Consider the following 21,916-nt stretch of genomic DNA (forward strand, 5'->3'; position numbering starts at 1 on the left):
CCTTTCCCTCTCTCTCCCTCTCTCGCTTGGTCTAGTAGCTCGTAGTAGAGCGCAGAATGCCTGTGGAATCTTTATGCACTAAGCAGAGTGGAAGAAGCTTGTCGCTCTCTACAACAACACTGGACTGCTCTCCCTATTTGCTTTCACTTTGGACTTGTAAGCGACACCTTCTCGTGAGTTGTTGGGTGATTAGGACCTCCACGAGGAGGTTCGGATGTCTCGTCGTACTCTTCTCGGGTACCAGTGATCTTGAACATGATGTGAATTGGAAAAAATACTAGAAGAAGAGAGAAAAAAATCAGTTTTTTAGCATTTAAAATTTGAAATCATGATCCCGCCGGCCAACTCATCCCAGGACGAGAGTAGTGGGGGAAAAGAGGACGAGCAGAATGAGACTCCCAAATCCCCAAGCAACACGTCCAATCAGGAAACAAAGGTAAGAAATCTCAGTGTCACTTTAAAGTCTTTTAAAGCTTTAGAAAAGTGATGGAATGGCAGCTAAAGTCGTATGGTAAAAAAAAAATGGAAATATTCAGTTTTAAGCACTGATTGGCTGGCCACCAATTCAGGGTGTCCAATGCCTGGTGGTCAGTGTCTTCTGGGATAGGCTCCAGCACCCCCCGCGACCAAGCGGTTCAGAAAATGAATGTTTTAAGCAAAGTGGGAATATTTTATACTTAGTTGTGACAATCTGTTGACTTCCGATGAAGTAAAAATAAATTAGTGTAAGCTTGATTTAGTGGCATTTTCTTCCAAAATAAGCTACAAGTGCCTCAATTTATTTATTTATTTTTGCTCACACACAGATAAATATATTGTAACTATATATACCATACTATATGTTATAATCGTATATTAGTTGTTGTGTTGTGGATCCGTTCAAACCCTTATTACGTCTGTGATGTTTTCATTCCTGAAAATAAATAATTCACTTCAAATGCAATAATCTACACAATTAGATGCAATAGCATAACCTGTAGGTCGGAATTTGCCTCTTATTGCGCCTTCTGATAATTAAATTATTGTTTAATGTGTTACACCCACACATTAAGTGAACCACTGCCCAGTTTACTGTCATGCCAGTACAAATTACAGCCACAACAATCAATAGTTAATTCACATTTTAGTCTAAGAATTGTTATTACTCATGTAAATGACAGTTTTTGGTCTTTAGATTGAATGTTGCAAACCAAAGCAGGATTTTCTAAACTATAAATGGTCTTTTCGGGGTTTATTTCAAAGTGGGGACCCTAAAATAGCTCCAACTAAGCTCTAACTTTAGGATAAACTTCACTGAAGCAGTATACCATAGCGCAATAATCCAAGTTCACAAGGACCAACTAGAGTGGTCATTTTGGTGGTGGCTGTAAATCATCTAAATATACCTGTCCTATAAATGAGACTATACATAAGACCACAAGGAAAAGTGTCAATAGTTATACAACCTGCCCTGTTAAGGAATAAGTTGAATAAAAGTGGAGGTTTTTTTTATTCTTCTTGTAAGATTGCTGAGAGGATCGAACACCCCAAACGCAAGGTGAGATGCCATGATCATTGCACGTTGTATACCACAGTACTAACCCTCCTGTTTATGCACAAAAAAATAGAATAAAATATTACTAACCTCCATTTTTGCTGTATATATATTTTATTTCTCTTTATTTTTATTTTTATTCAACATACAGGAGGGTTAGTACATCATAGCATACTATACAGTAGTTAAATTATGTATTTATCAATGTGCAGGGCATCTACATAGTAAAACAAAAAAATGGCTTGACTACTCTCAATGTATTCAATTGTATTTCATTTTTCATTTGAAATGTCATTTCAATTTTAAGTTCTCATGCTTCATGTTAAAAAGGCTGCTAGTAAGAAACCCTAAAGTCTCCTATTATCTCTGGGTTCAATTTGAAATATTTGGAAACATATGTAGCTTTGTCATGATTTACCGACCAAAAAAATCTTATTTAATGTTTCATTGGTGAATATCTAAAAATAAAATTCGCAAATTTTTTTGCAAGAGTTTAACATGTTATAGTAAAATTGATCCCAAGGATAATTGCTCTTAATAAAAGATTACAGGTGGTTATGCAAAACACAATATACACTGCTGTATTTTAAGGAATGTCACATAGTAAAAATGTATTCTATTTTATGTCATCTTAATCAGACAATTGTCTTAGTATCGGGATTTATCCCCCATGATATAACACAGGTATTTTTTTAGGTTTGTATTTGTAGGGAAAAAAAGCCTTAATGACTATGACCATCAACCACTGGTATGTGTGGGTGCCAAATTGATTAATTGTTACCCGCAGGACTTATTGATCTTTCTCCCACAACAGCTCCAGTGATAGGCATTTGGCACTATTTGTCACAATATAACATGAAATGACTATAATCTTCACTTGCAGATGCAAACAAATTATTCTCAGTATTGTGCAGCCTAATTGGGACACGAAGGCTCATTAGGAGTTATTCTCCACTCTTCAATTACATCAAAATTGAATCAGTTCCGCCAGATAAGAGCCTTTCAATCTTATTATAGCAGCGCAGGGATTCCTTATAAAGCAACTGAAGCAGGAGGTGATGAAATAAAAGGTTGTTAGTGAATAAAAAATCTATATTTTTGACTGTTCGTACTGCACTTTTGTTTTGGTGAGTGTTTGAAAACTGCAGATATTTCAAATTAGATTAGAATTGCTAAAGCAATCAATTTTTCATAGTCAACCTTGATAAAATTTTAGATTAAAACTCCCCATAGAAGTCATGAAGCATGTTCCAAAAATTCAAAGCAACCATTCCAACTATCATTCATTAAACATTCACATAAACACGCTACTCCTAAAAAACAGGCAACACTTTTAAAACATTTTTTTGCTGTTTTCTAAAAGTTTGCAAAGTATCTGCGCATGAAAGCATCCCAAAATTAATAAATTTGACAAACCATAGTGAACAGGTCAACTAAATTTGAGTGCATAATCATAAAAATATCACCACATTTAGAAAATGTGTATCCAAAAATGTCTATTATTTGTCTATAATTTTATTTATGTTCAATCACCAGTTAACTTTCTATGAAGTACTATTTCTTTGGGGGTCTTGGCCTAGGTAGGACCTGTGGGCCTGTTGAAATCGGTAGGAGGATCTAGGCAAGGAAGATGATCTTTAAAACCTCCAGACTATTGAGGGACTGTTTGGTAACCTCAGTCTCAGTCTGCAGAAAGTCCCCACTTTATGGACTTCCTGTGTGTGGCTCCAGTTTCTTACCTAGGTCTACAATGTCTTGTGTGTCTTATGTCTGTCTTGCTACTGCAACCAAGAAATTTCCTGAATACGGGATAAAATAAAGTTCTAATCTAATCTAAAAAAGTCCTGTATGACTCTCACCACACAATAGTGACACAAATAACAGAAAATATTTAACACTCAAGTTAAAACACATTTTTTAAACATAGTTTCCTATCTAATTGCATGCTCTAGTGCTGCCCTCAGTGTCTACTAGCAAAATGCTGTATAAGAAGATAGTGAATTCATAAGCGCCATTTTAACTAATTATAAAGCATTTCCCTTCCAGCTCCAGAAGCTCAAGCGTTCTTTGTCCTTCAAAACCAAGAGCATCCGCAGCAAGAGTGCCGACAACTTCTTCCGAAGCAGCGGCGACACCAAAACGGAGCTGCTCTCCGACGTGAGCGGCAGCACAGGCCACATGTACACCATCGGCATGGCGCCACCGCACAACACCGGCCCGTCTATCCCACCTGTGCCCCCTGCCATACCCAGCGCGCCCCCTCCCACGTCTCGCTCCCAGACGCGCAACCCTCTGCAGGTGGACTCGGCCGGACACTGTTTCATGGAGCACATTTTCAAGAAGCCCACCTTCTGCGACGTTTGCAACCACATGATCGTAGGTAAGGGGTCTACACTTGTTCCTTTGATACATCAGTAATATATTTAAGATAATTATTCATATCTAAGACATGGACTCTACATGGATGGATTGGTTAAGCCACAATAGAATCAAAATCAATCCAAATGGAAAACATTGTTCCACATTGTCAGCTTTTAGGTACTATATGCCGTTTTGGTAAAAGTCTTAAGCGTTTTAGGGATAAAGGTATCTTCAGTGGACATCTGTGGAAAAGTTTTCATTAAGTTAACTCATTCACTGCCATCCCAGGTCAGAGATTATCGATGGCAGTTAGTAAAAGAAGGAAATTGATTGCGCCCACATGCAGCCAATCCATTTCAACTGTGAACGACTGAAAGCCATCATTCGATTGCTTTGAGGCCCTCCCAGTTCAAATGGATTGGACGTTTATTGCTGCCAATGACAGCCAAAGGTTATGTGAGGTCAGAAGATTTACAACACAAATAAAATAGATACATTTTTTAAAAAATACCAGGGCAAAATATTCATGGGTCGCACGCATTTGAATTTATGCTTATTTTTTGATTTATTTTATGTATTACAGGTTGTTTTTTAAAATTTGATTTGTATTTCTTAGAAGAATTATTTACATATGTATATAAAATTTCACAGGTCAACACTAAAGAAAATGACAATTCTAACCTTGCTATCACCACAAAAAAAACCTCTGCATTCAATGGCTAACCTCTTGACAATAAAAGTACAGCCTTAGATAAAACCCTTTAATTTGGGCGCAATTAAAAGGTTTCTCTTCCGTATGTCATGTGACACGGTAACAATAGAAGGTCTCCGGTGTGAAAGGGGGAGCAGGTGTGTGGAATTTTGTGTTATCCCTTTAATGAATCTAAATTCTCCAAAGTGCACATCCTGCAAAGTATAATAAATCTCAATAGACTTATTCTTTAAATCTTGTACATCATAAGCTTCTTAAGTAAGTGAAATTCACACTTGTTTGTGAATTCCCAAACTAAAGTTAATGTTCTTTAAAAGGTTTTCAAGTGAACATATTATCCTTAGTTTCTATAATTTGGGAATGTTTCATCATTGTTAACAGTAAATTAAATCTTACATAGTCAATGTCATCTCTAAAGATAAAGATTAGCCATTTTCAAAGCCCACCTGTTCCTTTACATGTCATTATATATAAATCTAGAAATATGAGACGCCATCCGTTATTGATGCACAATTATTAGATTATTACACATGCACTTGAAAAGAAAACAACACAAATCAAGCTTTTTTAAAACAACAATTCCACTTCTTCTGTTTAAAGTGTTTAATGGAAAGACAATTTTTCTTGGTTCTGAGTAAAAGTTAGTTACATGTACTCGTCTATAATAAAAATACCGACTAAGGCTGTTATGGATTGGAGCGAGTTGCTAATTAAATAAACACCTATGTGGGCGAAGGACGTGTTTGTGTGTCTGACTGAGTGTGAAATGTAATTTACAGCTGGGGAACGCTTGGAATAATAGTAATTTAGTCGATTTAAACCTGTAAAACTGGGATAAGTGCAGAAAATGAGTCTAATGTTCACTTATTATTGTCATATTATGGAAGACTTTAATGGATTTGATGGCGTTTCCTTTTAAATTACTTTTCAGAAAACGTTTTATGGGTATGATGCCTTGTCAATGGAGGATGTATACTGTTTTTGTGCCATTGAAAAGTACAGAAAATGTCACAAAAGATTTGTGAATCAAATTATTTTTCCTATCGAGGAGGCGCGAAAATGCAGTCAAGGGAACTAATTAGTTTACAGAATGGCAGATAGCTGCAGAAGTAAGTGCCTAAGTAGAAAAGGAAGCGGGGGAGGTAGATTTTCACGGGTGGAATCAGGGTGTGAAATAAGACCACGGGATTAATGGATCAATATGTGGCCGTGCCATGAACATGTGAGAAATAAACAAAAACAAAGTTGTGATCTGGGAAAGGTTGAAATCCAGAAATTGATGTGATGGGATGACTTCGGAATGATGCCACACAATTGTGAGAGTAAAAATATAAGGAGAATTCATTTCTATAACGTGTTAAAATGTATCATAATAGTAGTATTGAAATGCATTCATACACGCTACTGATATTTTAACTAGTAAAACACAGTATTTCAGTGAATGATAAGTCAGTTGATTAACCTAAATATGCACTTTTTGCACATTGACAAAATAATGTGTTTAAAATGGTGTGGTGGTTTATAAATAAACTCCCACCTTAAAAACTTTCACCTTGGAACCTAAAATCATAGTTGACCGCGTTTATTTTTAGGGGAAAAAGGAATGGTTGCTAAAAACATTGCAAGGCAAACATGCCCATGGATCTCTTAAACATTCTCTACATTTGATAATCTCTCATTTAAAGGAGATGAAAATGAGAAGTAAAAAAAATGTGATAACTGCCATTTCTAATCAGATTTCAAACATCTCTGCAGTTTTGAAAAGCATAATTTTGGTGTAATGCCTCACATACGACTAGACTTTGGTAGGGATTCAATGGTGTGATTAAGAGTATTCATGTAAGTTTAGGAATTTAGATTTTTCAAACTAAAAACAGGCACGTCTTAAGTTAGTTGTACTGAAGCAATAGCGTTCACAATAGATTAGTACAAGTGCACGCAAACACACATCAGAGTCCTCCCCAGCCCGCCTTCCATAGCCCAACTGTCAGTTTGTGATCCACTAATCTGGTAGCATGGAGGCGTATTGTTCTGTTTTGCATGCTAGAGTGAGTCAGACCAAACAAGCTGATGGACAGCAGTGTGACAAAGGCACGAGTGTACTATAACTCTCTCGTCCAAACTACCTGACAGTCGTATTCGAATATGTATATGGACTGTGGTGACATGCCATACACTGACTTTATATTGACAGTAAATCACTTTGGCAGATGTTGTCTTGTATTATACCTGAGTGTAAAAGTGTCAAAAAATCTATCATTTTCAATGTCTCAGTTTTATTATTACCATGAAACAATAGCTCACCCCTTTGCATTATTTGTAGTCAAGATCGATGATGTTGCGACCTCAATTGACCTCCGTTTATGTGACCTGATTCAGAGTGACCTAAAAAAATGATCCTGGTTGTTTTGGTTGTGCTGACACATTGTGTCAAAGCGATCTGTGTCACCTGCTCAGGTTGAAACTAAGATCATGTTTCTCTTGGTTTTCTGTCTCACTGATGCCACAGAAGCGGAGGCTGAACAACAGCAACAACAGCACATGAATGAAGTATTTGAATTTTGCAATTTCCCACTGACACCTAAAGGAAAACAATTTCTTACCTCTTATCTAAAATGACAACAGTAATTGGATTAGATTAGATAACTTTATTCATCCCGTATTCGGGAAATTTCATAGTCACAGTAGCAAGAGGGTGAGAATACAGACACAGGAAAAGACATTTTAGACATAAATAAATAGGTAAAAAATAATTAAATAATTAAATACATACATATATATATATATATATGTATATATAAATAAATACATACATAAATAAATAAATATTGAAATAACTATGCGTGTTGGTGAAATATATACGTATATATATATATATATATATATATATATATATATATATATATATATATATATATACATACACATAGATGTACATGTATACATACGGTTGGTCTTAGCATTCAATCAATGATGCCCTTGCATGTGCACATTTTCCCATGACCAGAGCATCCATCAATCAATGCATAACTCCAGACACAACAATTAAACAAAGTGACCTCCTTTTTCTTTAACACTACCAATAATTATGGGTAATGTAGGCTGAATTTTGATCTTAGTTTAGTCAACCATATTTGAAAATGAACCTCTTAAATACAGCATATGGCGATGTTGTTGTCACAGACTATTCTACAGCGTGTAATCAGGTTATTTAAGGCGCAATTTTCCCGTGTTACCAAGTGGTGCAAGTTAAGTGTTTAACATCTCAACAGAATAACGCAACATTTTTAGCGTGTGTCACTTTTTCCAAGACCTGTCACATTTTGAAAGCTCTGCGTGTCACTTTTCACAGGTTTGCTTAAAGCTAAGAAAAGCTGCAGAAGCTGCAATTTGAAGGTGCAAAGGTGGTGATGACGTGAGCTTGGCAATTTGATTTCCGTTGCCTATTTGTTTCCTTGCCCAACAATTTCTGAGAACGTCTTAAAACAAGACGATCCAATACATCACAAGACATTTTTATTTTATTTTTCTCCCTGGCGATGCACCGATACAAATATTATTGGCCGAAACCGGTCCCAGACGGTCTTAATCGATCATCATTGTGTGCATTTCTGTTTTTCAGGTACCACAGCAAAACACGTGGTATTCTTGGCAGGCAACACAGCGAAACACGGCCTGCGCTGCAAAGCCTGTAAGATGAGCCTCCATCATAAGTGCGAGAATGGCGTCGGACAGCAGCGCTGCATGGGCAAACTGGTAAGATCTCTGTCCTTCATCACATCTGCTTCATCACGTTGGCCCATGTACACTGGAACTATTGATCAGTAAGGCAGGTTGGACTACATTTCCTGCATCAGCTATGATAGAATTGAATAGTTGTTTTGAATAAACACTCATAGTGCAGGGGCACATTCATCCCGTTCTGATGCTTTAATACGAGTTTTATTAAAAATATTGATGAATAAAAAGATGATGATTAATATTGACGGTTAGATTATTCCCTACCAGAACGCGCTTATTCAGAAATGACACTCCACTGTATGTGTGAGCGCAGTACATCTGTGACTCCGATCCAACCGTCACCGTCATCCTCCTCATCATCATTATATCATCCCTCTGCCAATCAATCTGTTCGCTAATTGTCACAAAGCACGACACCGACACAAAACTTCTGACCTCTTCTGCTCGGCCCCAGCCCGACGTCACCGCCAGCCTATTTACGTCGCAGAATCGATGAGAGCCCCTGAGAGGGCTTCATCATGTTCATGCCAGTGTAATGATTGGCCTCAACCCTCAGGGCGATAGTCACTATTTTTCGTGAAAATTATAGTTTTTAAAAAAGTGATTCTAACACCATTAATCTCAAATACTGTATATATTGAAATGTACCCTGCTATGCTGAAACTTGGATAATATATGAAAATATGATAGTATAATAATCTATTTTTATTGTTTTGAAGGCAATTATTATTACTATTTTAATATACCGTATTTTCCGCACTATAAGGCGCACCTTCAATGAATGGCTTATTTTAAAATTTGTTTCATACATAATCTGGGGATTATAAAATGCAGTAGTAGTGGAAGGGGATTGTGTTATTCATCCACTAGAAGGAGCTGAGGTAGTAGGGGGGTTATAGAAGTAGCAATTGTAGTAGGGGTTCATTTAAACATCAACGAGAGCTGTGCTAAAGGGAATTTTATACAATGATTAACCAATATTGATCCATATATAAGGCACATCAGATTATAAAGAGCACTGCCGGCCTATCAGTAAATTGAAGTCTTTTACGTGCGCCTTATAGTGCGGAAAATACCGTACTAATAGCAGTAATTCATGCGGTACATCCTGCTGTAGCGCCTTTCTGCTGAAGGGATGAGCGGAAGGAGCAATGATGTGATTGGCTCTCAGGAGTGGAAAATGAGGTTGAAAGGTTAAAGCGGACAAAGTTTCCCCAGCGGGATTCAGCTCTAAATTGGACTCTATAAACTTGGGACGCTTCTGCGGGCATGCTTGTTTCCCTCCAGCCTGAGAACCCTCCCCAAGCAAGAGGACCTCTGTTGCGTCATTGCGCTCAGTGGACACAATTTTAGAAAAACCTGAACAGGGTACTGATAATTCAGTGCAAATGGCTTTTACAAGATCATATAGCTCAATTTTGGAATTATAATACTAATCCATTTATCGTGTGATTTGACATTTGACGAAAGTTCAGTTGCATTAACTCGGAATATTTTTCAAGAAACCCCAAAATTGCAGTAATGGAGGGATCCGAATACTGACAAATTTGAAAGTAAGATAGTAAGTTGTTCGATACCAGTCACTGCAAACTATCTCAGATCAAATATCAACCAGGTAAATAATAAAGGACTTTGTCACGGATCCACTCTTAGTCCTGGTCTCCCCATTTGAGGTCACGCAAATGGAATCTCCCACTTTTTTTTCACCCCAGTGCCAATAGCCATCTGGATTTGGACGGATGATTCGTTACGGTCATGCATGATTTCAGGCTGTAATCATTCACATTCTTTTTAATTCACATATAATGTCAATTTATGCCAAAGTGAAGTTCCGAGTGCTCATTGCCTTTGCCTCTTCATTAGCTTGCTCAGCGACTGAGACCATTTCTATGACTCCATTTGCACCAATGTTTTGGTCTGCTGCTATTTTCATCAGTCCTTGTCATTAACTGTTTTGGTTTAGTTTGCCATCAAACTTTCAGAATAGATGGAGTTTCAAATTCTATCATTATCGTCCATAATATAGCATAGATAAAACAGACATATCAATAATATCCCCCAGTTGGTGACTGGTAACCAGTTCAGCTGTGAAAGTTTGCCTGCTTAACTACGTTATGATTATAATTTTTTTTTTTTTAATGAAACGGACTGGACATTAACGATTGAACGATTTGAAATGCTTGTGAGATTTTACCTTAACAAACCAATGATTTCTACAAGCATGGTGCTGTCATATCATCATAATATTATCCTAACCATATTATGCAAGGACTGTATAATTGTGTTTGTGTCCCAGCCGAAAGGTTTCCGGCGGTACTACAGCTCACCGTTACTGATCCAAGAACAGTATGGCTGCATTAAGGAAGTCATGCCTATTGGTGAGTGGCCTACGTCTACCAAATCAGATCATTATCCAATAATTTGAACTGCTTTTTGAGATATCTTTTGTTCTATGATAGCTTGTGGCAATAAAGTGGACCCAGTCTACGAGGCCCTCAGGTTTGGGACGTCATTAGCTCAAAAGGCCAAGCGGGCCAGTAGCTCGGAGTCTCCACACAGAAATTCAGTAAGGCAATTAAGAGTTCACTATTTTCTCTTGCTGTGTCAAGAAACTAATCTGAGGATCAAATACAGATGAACCACATGAGACTCCACTGCACTTTAGATTGACCAAATGCATCTATTAGAAACACACTTCCACTGTGCTGCCTTAATCAACAGGAGCACATTTATAGACTTTTAAAGTCTCACTATAATTACAAAGCATGCAGTTATTAAACATGGCATTTATCTTTCTCCTTCTCCTTACCCGACACTACACCGTCAAGCTTCACGCATCTGACTGTTGGTCCACCTCAGGCACTTTGTATATTTGGACCCTCTGCCTCTGACATGTTGTAGCTGATGGAGCAAATAGATACCACCACTGCGCAGCCATAAACACTACCAATAAAGGCATTACCTTCCAAGCAAGGAGCCGTTGTGCAAATGCTCATGTTACAGCCCTGACATGAATTGAACTTATTATAACCCCTGCATAAATGCATCTCTGCGTGTAAACGTGGTGGTTTTATACAGAGGGCTGAGAATTATTTGAGACCTGATTTACTTAGAACGCTAATAGTGTGTTTACTACTGTTTGTACTCAAGTTGGAATAAGTTTAGTCATCAGTTATAAGGCATGCTTCTCTTTGTGAGGGGCTCCAAGTAGACCCTTAGATCACACTTAGGCTGCAAAGGCTGCTATTGGTGTGTGTCACAGTTGTCCTTTCTTTGCTCCACGTGTTAAGCCTGGATTTTTTTTCTCTTCAAAATATAATGACTTGGTCCAGGCTGTTTATGCAGCTTTATGTGTTATGGAATAGTATAATTATGCATTCTTGGAAACACTGTCTACATCTCTACACCAACATAAGTCATTTTCATCCTCAATTTTCCAATTATACGTATGTATATTTCACAAATATTGTGATTTGTTAGGTTTTGAGATTCTACAGAATATAACAAAAATACTAGGAAGCCTACTGTTAGAAATGAACTTGTATTTATGGTTAATCAGAAGCCTGGGTATGCTGTTGCATGCTGCCTGCAGTTAAACATGAATTTCAATGTGATTGGTTGATTCATAACTGATAGAGTACACGGCAATTAAACCTTTTTGTAAATCATGACATGCCACCACTAAACTTAGCTCCGACTTTGACGCTTGGCGGTTATTCCGTTGCAAGAGATCATGAATATTCAGACTTTTCCAATTAAATTGACTCATGAAAATCTTACCCATTTCTCTTTGCAGACCATTGACTTGGATAACGTTCCAGAGGAAGCGGTGGCTCACACCAGTCGACAGGCGCTGTCAAGAAAACACAGCGATGATGGTGAGTCGCTATGTCGCGACATACCAGTGGAAAAAAAAATGCCAACATTCATTATTGTCAGAATTCTACGGTACATCAAATTAGGGTTTTTCCCAGTATAATAGGCAGGTTTTTCAAAGAAAAATCATTGAATGACAATCACCAGGTGTTCTCTCAAGGGGTTACTATGTCTTTTCTTTCAGATTTTTTTTTAATCCTTTAAATATTATTAAAATTTGTAAGTTGTACATGAAGAAACAGTTCTAAAATCCCAGCCAGTTAAGTTTTAATATAACAAAATGCATTGCTTTGTACAATGTATCAACCAGCGCTATATAGTCCTCAATTTAATTGTGTTTTACTCTTTTATCTGCATCATTATGTGTCTATATCCCCTCAGTTTTTACGGTTCTTGAAAATGGGGCTGTGCACTACCACATCCAGCCAGAAAGAACACTCCGTAACTTTCAGGTAAGAAATTTCTTGGCGCACAGTTACAAAAAAAAAAATCAATGGGTCGTTTCTATACACGGGTATAAAAATGCTGTATCACATACTACCTCATCTCGTCTTCAATGCCCTCTGCCGTTACCGCTTCAGTTCCCAGGAAATGGAGGGAAAAGTTCTTTTTCCTGTGGTAACAAATCAAATTGAAGCTGACACAAGCACGACTGGCCTGCACTGATAGAGCCAAGGCTTGACCTCACTGTTTGGCTCTGCAGGACTTCTGCTACTTTAATCCCGCCAGTAGACAACTCAAGTGGGGCAACAGAAAAAATCTCTTTTTGAATATCTTATCATCATCTCCTGTAGGGTGAAGATGATGAAAATCTCATTGGAACCTTAAAAACATACCTTTTTGGGAGTTTTCTCAGTGTGATGACTGCATTTTTTAGCTCACTTTTTTAGTTCTGCATGTCTATCCTCGTTGCCAGTGGAAAATAGACCACAGACATTTGGGCAAACATAAAAATGAACAAATAGTAACCATACAAGGCGAATACACAAACGTCCGCTCGTTTCTCAGAGGGGATGAGACTCGAACGCATCGCGCATTCACTAGGCCGAGCACAGCTGGCGGCGTCCTGTTAACGCGATCGCCGACAGGTCCATTAGCTCCAGCGAAGGCGCTGACAGATGGAGGCTTTGCTGGAAAATGCCTGCAATTAAAATGCATCATTTTACTAAGACTATCAGCAGAGAAAATTCATGACAAAAAATATATACATATAAACATAGTAAACTCGATATGTGACAACATCTTTTTACATTTTTGTTAGAGTAAAGACTTTGATTTCCAACAACAAAGTTACGTGACCTGCTTTTTTTCCCCGAACTCTTTGTTCAATCAATTTTTGAGATATGAGCAGTATAATAGATGTCAATCAAAATTTTTGGTCATTTCAGCACCAAAAATTAGACACTGGCGTAAAAAATTGTGCTTTTGATAAACTTGGGCAAATAAAGAGAAAATGTCCAGCAACAATTAAAAAGTCAAGAAAGCTCAATCACATTGCATTTTTGTGTGTTAAAAATGAAATAATCCAGAGGTATATTGCAAAAAATACATACATGTATTCTTTATATTTGTATTACCATTAGAGAAGCAAACTTTGGAGAAGAAAGAGTGCATAAAAATAAAGAAAATCACTATGAAGATATCTCCATTTCATGTTCGCAACCTTATTTTGGGTTGCACAACTCATTTGCAAAAGAAAAAAACAAAAAACAAAAAAACAATTTCACTAATAACCCACTTTTTGGATATTTTTGTTCCAATTTTGAAAAAATACAATTAGACATATTATTTTTCCCTCCCGAACGCATTTCCAAGCTATCGGCTCGGTACTTGGTATCAACTGATCCACAAAATCAGGTGACTCGAATTGTCAAATTTCATTAAAAATTAAGGAAAGGAAGCTAACAGACAATTTGGAATTATTTAATAAGTATTGATGGACAAAATATAATATATGATTCAGATATTTCTTAGGCCAGCAGAGAAGGCCTTGAAGGCCCTGCCGGCCCGCCACTGCATTTACATATAAACAAGACGCGTAGAGCTGCACTGACTGTACTGTACTCTCCTTCGCACGATTGTGACCCCCATCGCAGCGAGGCTGCCAAGTAGCTCTTCGTCAACTCCGATAAACGTTTGCCATTTGATGTCATTTTATCGTTTTTATTTCAATCCCCGGAGGCCACACAGGCAGTTTGCCTTGTGCTTGCTTCCTTCTCATCTATCAGCCAGTCCTTGTGGATGACACATAGCTTCATTACTACCTGGCGCCTCAAGGAACGCCAAGTCCTGCCATCTGGAAAAAAACGTGTTTTCTATACGCCACTGTCATTTTCTTTGCAACAAAAAAAAGCACAAATGAGTGTGATATGGAACAGAAAAGCTCTGCATTCGAGGTATCTGTGATAGATCAGACGACAGCAAAAACAAAACAAAACTGTTTTTGTTTGCAAGTGCTAATTGGATCAATGCATATCTGAGAAATTGTTGTTTAAACACATCCTATTTAACTCCTTAGATTGGATTTCTTGTGCTTCTGATCCAAAGAAACAGATGACATTCTACCTTTCGCAGCTCATTTGTTTATCAGATTAACGCCAACATAATGATGAGTGCCATGCACAAGTGTGCCAAGGCTATATTTGGACTTATGATGGCAATGGAAACAGATGTATTTTTTCCATCAGCATAGATATATGAATTCACTTCTAAATATACGGAATTATTTTGGAAAGAGAAGCTGGCAGTGAATAATAGATATAACAATGAGCTTTTACAATTTGTTTTCCCAGTTTCAATGAATTGGATTTCTAAATTTGTCAATGGCAGGCAATGACTTAAATACAATGAGATAATTTAGTTTTTATTACTTTTGTTTTTATTGCTTTATTGAGGTATTCATAAAAAATATTTTCAAGATATATATAAAAATACAATGGTGGGTAATGAGTTAAAAATAAACTATCAAAAAAGAAATAAAATGTGTAAACATCCATAGGATATACGTACTGAATTCCATTGTTGTCCATCTATAAGTAACAGAGGATCGGCAATTAATTAAATACATTAATCAATCTAAAACAAAATATATATATAAACATTTAGGCTCCAAACCTCACTGCATATATACCCCTATAGTATACCACAATGATTCATTCAGATCAGTCCACTATTTACAGAGGAAAAGCTGTTTTAGTTAGTGTACTCCCCAAGAAGAACAACAATAACAAAACTAACAAACTGAGACTGCCCCAAAAATAAGACGTGGGGTACACATTTAAGCCACACCTACATACCAGATGTTAATATTCTGGCCTACATGACCCAAAATGTCATGTCCAAATACATGTTTTTGAAATAACACAATATACCCTATGCAAGTTTAATTAACAACCATTAAAATTCAATTTGATTTGCTTGCCGCTAGTCACAACTATCGCTCACCAGGAATCAAATTTTGAATATGTTCCCCCCATGTAATACAAGAGGAGGAATGCTTTAGCCTGTACTGTAAACAAAAACAAAATTCCATTTCCTTCTAAGAAAAAGGCATGGAAAATCCAGTGAAGCCTGGTTGTATACAAATATACACAAATTTGGATATGCTATGTTTATCCAAACCTAGTATGCTACAATAGTATGTTTAAGACTCAAACTCTAGCACGTGACATATCATTTTTGGCATGGTTTCTGTTTGTAATGTACATACCAACCAATGATTATGATTCCCCTTACAAACCCCCAAAAAACCTTACAAACACCGTACGACTCGTACGGTGTTTGTAAAGTTTTTGGGGGGTTTGTAAGGGGAATCATAATCATTTATAAGGGCAGTTATCGGCAGAGGTTGACAGGTATGAATGTAATCAAATGAAGTTGGTTGTGTTCAGGTAGTGCAGGGGTGGGCAAACTATTCCACAAAGGGCCGCAGTGGGTGCGGTTTTCATTCCAACCCATTAGAGAGGCCACCTATTCACCAATTTGGTGCAATCAGTGGATTGCAGGCAGGTGCTTCTTGTTTTCTGCAGAGATCTCATTGGTTAAACACTCTGTGCTGGATCAGTTGGAACAAAAAACCTGCACTCATGGTGGCCCTCGAGGATTGGTGTGCCCACCCCTGAGGTAGTTTGTTGAACCCGCCTCTGAAAATCAATTCACGTGTCCTTGTTGCTGTGTGTGTATCCAGCTGGAAGACAGCCAGATTCCCCAAGATGCACTCCAGCTCAACACCTATGTGGCCTTGTACAATTTTACTGCTCAAGAGAGCCATGACCTGGAGATGAGGTTGGTTTACACGCACAGTATCTGCTGTCACGAGCACATGTAACAGCTTTCTAAGGACTGCAAATGACAATTAGGTTGAGTCATGGTGATCCAAATGATCGTCTGCATGTTCGCCATGAATCGTGTTCATTTGTTTGATTGATTTGTTCGTCTCACACCATAGTATAAGAGACTATAAAAAAAGGAAAATAATCAAGTGTCTAGTGTATTTGAGGCTAGACATGCAAACAATTAATAAAAAGAGTTGCGTCATGCGTCACTACAGATTGTTTTGGTTTTTCTTAAACCTAAATTTAGGTCTGGACTTGAGACATGGACAAACAAGTTGAACCATGCACATTTACATTAAGGACGACATGAATCAAAGTTCACTTCTGTAATGCTTTTCCACCTTCAAAGGACTGAGTCTGGATTCAATCACCAACCTCTTAACAGTTTACCACTCGTGGAGACTTAAGTTCATGTTGAAGTGAAATATAATCAAATTATATATAACTATGATCTCTGAATGTAAATAATGAAGGTTAATTTAAGGCTATTTGATGAGGCTAAATTTAGTTCACGAATCTCCAGCGCCATAAACTCCTCCAGAGATGGACTAAAAAAAATTGGATCACTCTAAAAGTACCATAAATTAAAAAAAAGAAATGTACATTTACAATATTGAGTCAAATTTAGCATTTAATTACATTTCGCAAGTACCTCAAAATTTCCTCTTTGTATGTAAATAGCAGAACGACTAGCATTGATTGGCCCAATCTTTGCAAATAGGAAGTTCAGTATCATCCAAACTTTCCAGTTCTCAACAAATAAAGTGCACAGACATATAGCATGCAGCTATTTCTGAACTTTAGAGCAGACCCTCAAAACAGGAAACAAAATGGTACTCATCATATGCAGTCCTTCATCTCGAGCATTTATTTTTCCCTGTTGGCACCAAATTATTCAGAGCGATATCAGGACATGAGAGTGCATTATTTCTGATGCATGCACACTTCTATGATTTTAAGGGTCTCTAACCCATTTTAATCATGCAACAAAAAATGAGGGTGCAAATAAAGCCTTCATCACATTATGAATTTTACTTCAAAGTGAGGAAATCCACTTGTGCTTGATTATATCATTACTTCAATGTGCTGATTGTAATAATGATGAGTACTGTGGAGTCCAACTCCTTCAAGAGTTTCCTCTTCTCAAGACCATTCACTTCATTTTATAAATGTAGAAATAGTGCTTTTGTGTTTTTTCAGTATTGGTGATTATCATAAGAATAACAACATCCGCCGACAATCAAAAGAGGTGAAAATAAGAGAAATGATATAAAACCCTCATTTTCCACTGAAGAGTTTTTCTGTTTTTTTTTTACGCACTCAAGTTCGCCAACATTGACTTTGAGCATATGTTTGTAATTATGGCATGCGGTAGAGTGATTTGCTATTTTCCTGGAAAGGAATAATTCATCGCAGTACAACGAATTGGTGTGAATGACACAATGATGATAAACACCTTTTTTTGGCCGTACTGGCTACTTTCAGTGAAAATATTGTAGCAGACACCATTGTTGTATTCTACTTGGGAGTATTTTTATGCACTTTATGTTTTGTTATTCCACTAAATACGACATTAGCTTGGAAAATTACTTTTGGGCTCACAAATTCTTTGTTATTTTCTTTTTCATTACAGAGCTGGAGACCGAATTTTGTTAGTTGATGAATCCAATGAAGATTGGTGGAAAGTAAGCATTAAATTGTCATCACGCCTTGTGACTTCCTGATCCGAATATGAAGAATGAATGGTTGAGTTTTCCGAGGCAATAATAAGTGTGTGTTCTCCCTTAATTACAACTTAATGAACCTAGCCGTAAAATGAATTGAGGTGTGAGCCAAAGCAGTAAATGAGAGAAACACAAAAGCAAGATTGTGTGGTTAGAATGCTAAGAAAGACTGATAAAAGACGGCTCTGCACAAGGCAGCGTTCTGCGAGCAGACCCCTGAGCAAAGCAATTGTGCATTCAACACTGCTCATTCTCATCAGGCTGTGGATAAACACAGACTTCTGGCCCATTTTGGAGAATTTCACAAGCAACACCGGTAACACTTAGGCTGATAAAAGAACAACAACTGTCATCTGCTTGATATTTCCAGGGGGTGATTGAGGACAGGATCGGCTTCTTCCCGGCATCCTTCGCTCATCTGCTAAGGATGGGAGACCAGGTTTTTAGGTGTAACAGGACGTTCATTGGCTGCAGGGAGCAGGGCCAGATCACGCTGAAAGAGGGACAGGTACTAGTTGATGTTTGCTTAAGAGAGAAACTACTGGAAATTTGCAAATTATGAATCTTACTTCAAAATCAGGACAACTATGGACACAAATTGAAGTCAAAACATTTCGATTCCAGAAAGCAGTGACCTTTATCGACCTCTCAAAAAACCCCATTATACCCGTGTCATTTATGATCATATCAAAAGAATATTTGATATCCCTTGGCTATCTTTGAAGAACTTCTGCTTCTCCCAAAAGGCCGCCCTCGCGTCATTTCATCACAAATGTTTTGGCCCCCGCATTGGGATTATCTGTCAAATATGCGTGCGCTTTTAATTAGTCGTCCCTTCCTCCCTCTTGGCGGCGATGAAGCCACAAAGTACAAGATCGGCCTGTTCCTAAAAACTCTCTGGGTTCAAAATGTGATCACTTAAAGTGAACACAGGTCTTACAAAATGTTCCGGGTCACTGTTTGTAAGAGCACATGGGTCAAAAGCTTCCTCAATTTGGATGGGAAATTATACTTGTATAATGACAATAAAAAAATTCAATTCAAAACCAATGGTGACATTATACGGTGCCCAGGGGTCCCTCCCCCCTCCAACATGAATTCATTTAATTATAATAATGTATCATTGTAAAGTAACAAAGTGCATTGTATACAAAAAAAAAGTGAAAAATGGTTTATAAATATATTTTTTAATTCTTAAAATGATGAAGCACTGCATCATGAAAAGAGTGAGAGCGCACTCTGCTGGACAAACTGTAATAACAGTACACTTTCAATGGAATGTAGGCCAAAAGCAGCTCTATATTTGATGTATTTTATAATTCATTCATTCATTTTCTGAAGCGCTTATCCTCACAAGGGTCACAGGGGGTGCTGGAGCCTATCCCAGCTAGCTACGGGCATCCGGTGGTGGCCAGCCAATCGCAGGGTATGAGGAGACAAACAACCATTTATGCTCACACTAATACCTAGGGGCAATTTAGAGTGTCCATCCAGTTTGTCTTGATTGTTTTTGGGATGTGGGAGGAAACCAGGCTACCCAGAAAAAACCCACTCAAGTGCAAACTGAGGACAACCTGGGATCGAACCCAGGACCGCAGAACTGTGAGGCCGATATGCTAACCACCCACCTGCTGGGCTGCCCACTGTTAAGTCTCCTCAATATTTTAAGGGTAAACGTGATAATTTCAGGAAAAAGCTCATTTGATAAATACATAGTTTTGTTTTACATCAGCGGAAAAATACAACTATTTACTATGTTTTCGTCATTATTTTTCCTGACCTTTGACCTTCTCTCACTAGATCTGTGTGAGCAGTGAGGACGAAAGCAACGGCTTCATCAGGGTGGCGAGCGGCAAGAAGCGAGGCTTCGTGCCTTGTGACGTCCTCGACATGGTTTGAGATGCAAATACTCTCGAGAGAATGAGTAAGAGGAGGTGGTGTCCAACCCCCCAAGGCCAAAGCTATGGACCGCTTAAACGGAAAATGGTGATGTTCCCGTAAGCAAAAGTGGACAGAAAGCCACGGTCTTTGCAGGACAAATGCAAGTGCTGCTTTTTATGTTTGGCTGCTATCACTGGATTTCATGTCTTAACTCATTGACTGCTATTGACAGCGATAGACGTCCAATCCGTTTGAAGGTGGAATGACTGGCAGCGAATGAATGTTTTTTCACATTCCCGCTTCAAATGGATTGGACGTCTACTAGAGATGAACTCATTTAAATTAAACGGTGAAAAACAAACAGAGCGAACATTCATTCACTGCCACCCTTCCTGTTCAATCAGATTGGGCGGCAAAAGGATCCAGGATTGGACGTGATGATGCTCAATGGCAGTGAAAGAGTTCATTTGACTGATATGCAATTTGAAATTTAAGAAGGAAAAAAAATATTTCCAAGCTCATGATATTATAGAGAAATTTAGAATGTATTTTTCTCCAGCGTGTTATTTTCTAATTGGTTAAAGTCATCATTTTAGAGAGGTTTTATTAGTTTAATAGAAATCACAATGGTCACGGGCAGTTCTACATTTTCAGAATAAGAAACAATTCTTGTTTTCACTATATTAAAGATGCCCTGCCTCTGGCCTGGAATCAGCTGGGATAGGCTCCAGCACCCCCCGCGACCCTTATGAAGATAAAGCGGTTAAGAAAATGAGGTGAGAATATTGAAAACTTGTGTTTTTGTTGCTCAACCATATACACATAGCCTTAACGCTTCTCCATATGTATGTACATATATCTAAGTATTTTTTTACCACACCAAATTAGTTCCGATCCAGTAATGATAAGAATCATTTTTTTAATACCCCAACTTTACCTTTTTGTCTTGATTATATTTTCAGGGTTCAGTGGGCAAAAATAAATAGTGCACTTCTCATACACATTTTAGCAAAAAGCTGTAAAACTGCCACAAGTAATTTCGAAATGAAAAGGTTAAAATCCCAAGATGAATATTTTTTATTTGGTTGTTTTTGAGCAAGTATAACTTTATTTCAGAGACTCTCGGGAAATTAAACACAGTGGAGAATGTTGATTTAACAACCATATTTTGCTTTATGGGCATAGCGCACATTTTTGGTCTTGAAGTTATTGAGAGAAAAGCAAAAGGAAGAAAAAGGGTGGAAAGAAGAAGTAAAATAAACAAGATTTTTTTAAAAATATACAAAAATGAATGCAGTAAAGCTTGCATATGTTAACTAAATTATGTAATACTAAAAGGGCATGGGGTCAATTGAGGTATGGACAAAAAAAGAATAAAAATCTTAAATAAGCGCTCTAAAATCTGCTTCTGCAATTAGCTCATCTTGATGCCTGTATTTGCTTATGGATGCCAACAGATGGCAGATTTACTGTACCTATTAGAAGTGTGTAAATCTACAGTGTTGGAAATTAAATTGTGCATGCATATAGATGAACCATTTGAGATATAAATCCCAACAAAGTCAACAATTGTTTCTAATTTGACATCTTGCACAATTTTGCTGCTTTGTTAATGGTAGAGAAGGTTTTGTTGAGGGAAATATGTACTTTTCGATTTCAAATATGACCACTTATAGTGTGGTTTGTCTTTCTCAGCACAGCGAACCCAGTAATTTTATTTTTGTATGTAAATGTGAGAGTTTTTTTTAAATCC

At 37.5% G+C, this 21,916-nt stretch overlaps 1 protein-coding gene across 2 annotated transcripts; it reads left to right on the top strand.

Annotated features, from left to right (window-relative positions):
• The first annotated feature begins 292 nt into the window (after window positions 1-292).
• Window positions 293-20,524, top strand: stac (SH3 and cysteine rich domain). 2 transcript variants are annotated; one of them, XM_077620986.1, is made up of 12 exons: window positions 293-436; window positions 1,505-1,537; window positions 3,581-3,914; window positions 8,230-8,363; window positions 10,645-10,726; window positions 10,808-10,914; window positions 12,145-12,226; window positions 12,606-12,676; window positions 16,411-16,508; window positions 18,192-18,243; window positions 18,653-18,790; window positions 20,083-20,524. In XM_077620986.1, exons 1-12 carry the CDS (start codon window positions 329-331, stop codon window positions 20,179-20,181), a joined length of 1,338 nt encoding a protein of 445 aa, XP_077477112.1. In that variant the 5' UTR covers window positions 293-328; the 3' UTR covers window positions 20,182-20,524. The 2 variants fall into 2 exon arrangements, with proteins under 2 accessions (XP_077477112.1, XP_077477113.1); XM_077620987.1 differs by lacking the exon at window positions 1,505-1,537 and having other exon boundaries at window positions 302-436.
• The last annotated feature ends 1,392 nt before the right edge of the window (window positions 20,525-21,916 follow it).

Source organism: Stigmatopora argus, chromosome 15 (genome assembly GCF_051989625.1).
Source record: "Stigmatopora argus isolate UIUO_Sarg chromosome 15, RoL_Sarg_1.0, whole genome shotgun sequence".
Classification (NCBI taxonomy): domain Eukaryota; kingdom Metazoa; phylum Chordata; class Actinopteri; order Syngnathiformes; family Syngnathidae; genus Stigmatopora; species Stigmatopora argus.